The sequence below is a fragment of the Gymnoscopelus braueri genome, assembly GCF_963280865.1.
Source record: "Gymnoscopelus braueri genome assembly, chromosome: 4".
In the NCBI taxonomy this organism is placed as follows: Eukaryota; Metazoa; Chordata; class Actinopteri; order Myctophiformes; family Myctophidae; genus Gymnoscopelus; species Gymnoscopelus braueri.
In genome coordinates, this window is record NC_137605.1 from 23372972 (window position 1) to 23377971 (window position 5000).

The 5000-nt window shown below is 44.6% G+C and overlaps 1 protein-coding gene across 1 annotated transcript in view; it reads right to left on the minus strand.

Moving 5' to 3' along the window:
* Nucleotides 1-5000, minus strand: part of cadm4 (cell adhesion molecule 4) — a 302572-nt gene that overhangs the window by 8732 nt on the left and 288840 nt on the right. The window contains 2 exon segments of the mRNA XM_080425842.1: nt 1031-1132; nt 3147-3266. Coding sequence (XP_080281968.1) covers nt 1031-1132; nt 3147-3266 — 222 coding nt within the window.

A 5000-nucleotide genomic window follows, 5' to 3' on the forward strand; every position in this document is an offset into this window, starting at 1 on the left:
GCCCCAGCTGTATCTCATTTGTAATCACCCCTCATGTGTAAATTAGTCCCGTTCCCGTTGTGGAGTCATTGTTTGGTGTCACTTAGTTAGTTTGTATTTGTGATTTATTTTATGTTCACCTACTGTTTATTAAAACACCCAACCATGGGTTTTGATCACTACATGCCTGGCTGTCCTGCTTTTGGGTCCTCACCACACCAGTCTCTCCCTCTCTCTCTCTCTCTCTCTCTCTCTCTCTCTCTCTCTCTCTCTCTCTCTCTCTCTCTCTCTCTCTCTCTCTCTCTCTCTCTCTCTCTCTCTCTGTAATAAAATTAAAATGAGTGACGGTGTAAAAACGGTGTCTATGCAGCCCCCTCCCCACCCCCACCCAATCTGTTTCGGTGGTACATCAACAATAGATTTGACGCTCGCCATAAAAGGCGCTCAGGCAGATTGCCTCTCCGTAGCCAGTGACTGACATTGTCCAACACACTCCCCATGCAGCCGGCGGGCAACCTCGGAGTGCCAGAAACAGGTAGAAGAAGAAAAGGAATGAATGCCTCTGTTGCCTTTGTCTTCTCCTCCACCCCCAGAGGGAAACAAGAGAGTTGAGAGAGAGGCGATGAGAATGGGAAAAGGCAGGAGTGGAGCATTTGGCGCACGTGCATGCGTGCAAGATAGATAAGTTCCACAGAGAAACAGTAGGAGGAAAATTCCACACACACGCACAAACACACACACACCCACACACACACACACACACACACACACACACACACACACACACACACACAGAGTGAAAGATCACAGATCCAGGTGGTTGTACGGAGTTCTCCCAGATGAGTGCTTCGAACAGCAGGAGACAGAAAGACCGCTTGGCTATGCTCTGCCCCTGCATGCATGTTTGTGTGTGTGTGTGTGTGTGTGTGTGTGTGTGTGTGTGTGTGTGTGTGTGTGTGTGTGTGTGTGTGTGTGTGTGTGTGTGCGTGTGTGTGTGTGTGTGTGTGTGTGTGTGTGTGTGTGTGTGTGTGTGTGTGTGTGTGTACGTTACCTTGCGGGTCTGGGGCAATGCGTTGGGTTAGGAGGAGGGTTGGGGTGACGGGATGGGAGGTAATGGTAGTGGGAGGGACCATGGCAGTGATTGACACATTATCTACAGACAGACAAGGGAAGGGATAACACACACACACATAAAAAGAGACAAACAAGCACTATTAACTACCACGTCGTCACTGTCGGGGGGGAACCTTGTATGTCCTTGTATATCAAACACATTTTCAAATACTGAAAATAGCTCACAAGCTCACCACGTGTTTACACAGCTTTTGAGCGACAGTGGTGGAAAAAGTACTCAATTGCTTTACTTAAGTAAAAGTATCAATACTGCAATGTAGAAGTACTCTGTTACAAGTAAAATTCCGGAATTCAAAATGTGCTTGAGTAAAAGTACAAAAGTATTGGTATCAAAATGTACTTAAAGTACCAAAAGTAAAAGTACTAAAATGTTTCATAAATAGCAGATCTACAAGCTCACAATGATAATAATGATAATTCAAATAGCCTATGTAGGGCTGAAGTGGTTAATGTATGTTTTATAATATTATAATTTATATCTGAACTAAAGTTTTCAAATAATTGTAGTGGAGTAAAAGTACAATAGCCTCTGAGATGTAGTGGAGTAGAAGTAAAAGTATTGGAAATTGGAAATGCTCAGTAGTACAATACTTGAGTAAATGTACTTTACACCACTGACTCTATGATGAAGTAGGGCATTAATTTACGGAAAAACATTGACCGTTGAAATATGTATAGATACAAGGTTTCTGCCTGACAGCGACAACATGCAGACATGTCCCTGTGAGCAGTATCCAGCTTCACCCAGCTGATGGCTGCCCAAGTGGTCAGACTTGAGCGCACATTGCCGGCCATGGGAATCGAACCTGGGACCTTCTGCTTCCCCAGGCTATAGGCTCTCATTCACCCATTCAGCTATGGCCTCTCGTTATACCAGTTCACACAGGGCCCATCCTGGACACTACACACACATGCAGTACCTACTCGTGCGCACACACACACACACACACACACACACACACACACACACACACACACACACACACACACACACACACACACACACACACACACACACACACACACACACACACACACACACACGCTGACAGGGCAGTTTGTGTAGGGAGCGTTAGACAACCACTGATACACTGATAAGAGGCAGAGGGAACGAGAGAGAGAGAGAGAGAGAGAGAGAGAGAGAGAGAGAGAGAGAGAGAGAGAGAGAGAGAGAGACAAAGGGAGGGAAGCAGGGGGAGGGAGGGAGAGATTAGTTGGGTGTGGAGGGTGTGCATGGTGCATACCCAAGCGTGCATGTGCTGTGTGCACGCCTACCCATGTATGCAGGGTATAAGAAGGTTATACAGCTATAAAAGTGCAATTTGTTTCTGTCGGGTGGAAACCTTGTATGTCCAACACCGTTACCTTTCAGGGAATGGGAAAAAGAGAGTGCCTATGAGCTTGTATATCTGCTATTTTTGAATAGCCAAAGTATAAAAGGTTAAAATTATTGTGATGCTAAAATAGTGAACATAGCCGATCCACAGGCTCATCATTGCAACACGTATAGTGAGCTTGTAGATCACTTTTGCGCAACACTCCTGCATGCACGACAAAGGCATGGCATTCATTCATGACAAGGTAGAGCCCTCTCACCAAAGCAGGTAAAAGGTACTTCTTGTTATTTTGTAATAAAGAAGTACCTTTTACCTGCTTTGGTGTACAGGCTCTACCTTTTTGAACTGAAGCCTCTTTAGCCCAGCACCCACTATAGTCCACGTGTGTATTATAGCTAAGTTTCCTTTGAATTAATTTACGACAAAACATAAAATGCTTAAATATGGAGATATAAGGTTATTGCCCAACAGCAATGATGTGTGTGTGTGTGTGTGTGTGTGTGTGTGCATGCGCACGTGCATGCGCACGTGCATGCGTGCGTGCCTGTGTGTATGGGCCACCAGAGAGCCATCAGTTCAGGAAGGCAACAGAGGGTGACACGGAAGGAGAGAAGGGACACGAGGCAATGAAAGAGGTGCGTGTGTGTGTGTGTGCGCGTGTGCGTGTGTGTGTGCGTGCGTGTGCGTGTACGTTACCTTGCGGGTCTGGGGCCATGCTTTGGGTTAGGAGGGTTGGGGTGACGGGATGGGAGGTGGTGATTGGTTGGGAGGTAATGGTAGTGGGAGGGACCACGGTAGTAGTGAGTGACACATTATCTACAGACAGACAAGGGAAGGGATAACAACACATAATACAAGGAGACAAACAAGCACTATTAACTACCACATGCACAGACACGTCCTCAATGTGTATTTTAAGAATGGACCCGTAAACAATGGATCCTTATATGGGTCCATTCTTACACCAGTCAAGTACATTGAACACTCAGGATTTTGCTGTGTTCAGCGTTTATCAGACAAAAGACACATCAGGCTTTCTAGCTATGATGTCATATGCCAGTGGCTCCCAACCTTTTCTGGATCAGGGCCTGCTTGAAAGCCTCAAAGGCATTTTGCGGCCCTCCCATCTGACCACTTAACACGGCTGCCGTGTTAAAGGAGTAGTTCACCCAAAAAATGACTTATTTTCTATCAATTACACACCCCATGAAGCATTGAATTCGTAGAGATTTTTTTTTTTTGTAATCTTATGACTGGTGGTCTCTCAGGAGACTCAAAGGAGACTCTTTTGAGTCTCCTACCGGATACATTAGCATCTTTCCGCCAGTCATCAAATTATTGGCTTAGGAATGCGACAAAAACTATAAAATATCCATGAATTCAATGCTTCATGGAGGCTGATTGATAGAAAACAGGATTTTTTTTGGGTGAACTACGCCTTTAAGTGGTCAGATGGGAGGGCCGCACGCATTTTCGGAACATTTTAGTTCCTATTTATCTGTATCACAATGAATACTAATCTTTCAAGGTTTTAAAACTATATTTACATTATATTTGTTATATTAATGTTATTAAAATCTTATTTTGGGGGGCCCACTTGCAATAACCTCACGGCCCACTAGTGGGCCCCCGGGGCCCGCAGGTTGGGAATCGCTGTTATTTGCAGTAAGTTGTAACATGCAACGATGGTTGGATCATCGTGAAAAGAGTCTCACCTCGTCTCCTCCAATGAGCTTCTCGGGGGAACGAGTGCTCAAGGAAAGGACTCAAGGAAAGGACTCAAGGAAAGGACTCAATTGAAACGTTGATCAGAAATCAGGGAGGGAAGGGAGGCAGATTCCATTGCAATTCCAGAGACAGATGTTTCTAATTCTATTTCTTTTCTTTTTTCGCCGAATCGATGGCGGGCGAAATGGAATCGATCCCCCGACCCCCTGACACGAGATAAGGGTTTGAAGACGAACAACATTCAGGAAACTAAATGGGACTAGAAAGAGACACTTCCGATGGGTGGGGGGGGGGGGAACATCCTATATATTTTAGACTTTGGCTATTCAAAAATAGCAGATCTACATGCTCATAGATCTGCTACTTGAACATTTGTGCAAATCTTTGAATACATATATTTATTTAAACAACACTTTTAATTTAAATCTTTGCTTCTGGGGGGGGGGGTCCCTGAAACAAAATATTTGACAAATGTTCGCTTTAAAAAAGTATACATTCAAAGATAGATTTGCACACATTTTAAAAAATAGCAGATCTACAAGCTCATTGCGCGGCACTCGGTGCCGCGCAATGAGCTTGTATATCTGCTATTTTTGAATAGCCAAATAAATGTGAAATGACAGAGATTGAATGGGTTAATCCTGATTGATGCTTAGTCGTACAACGGTGTCCCACGGCAAAAACTGTCAATCATGACTAGCTGTGAGCTTGTACATCTGCTACAGTATATTCCTCGCGTGACACCATCGTACGACTAAAATAAAAAATCCAGGCGTTACGCTCAGGGAGAGTGTCACCCCCCCCATCCGGAAGCTGTAAAAA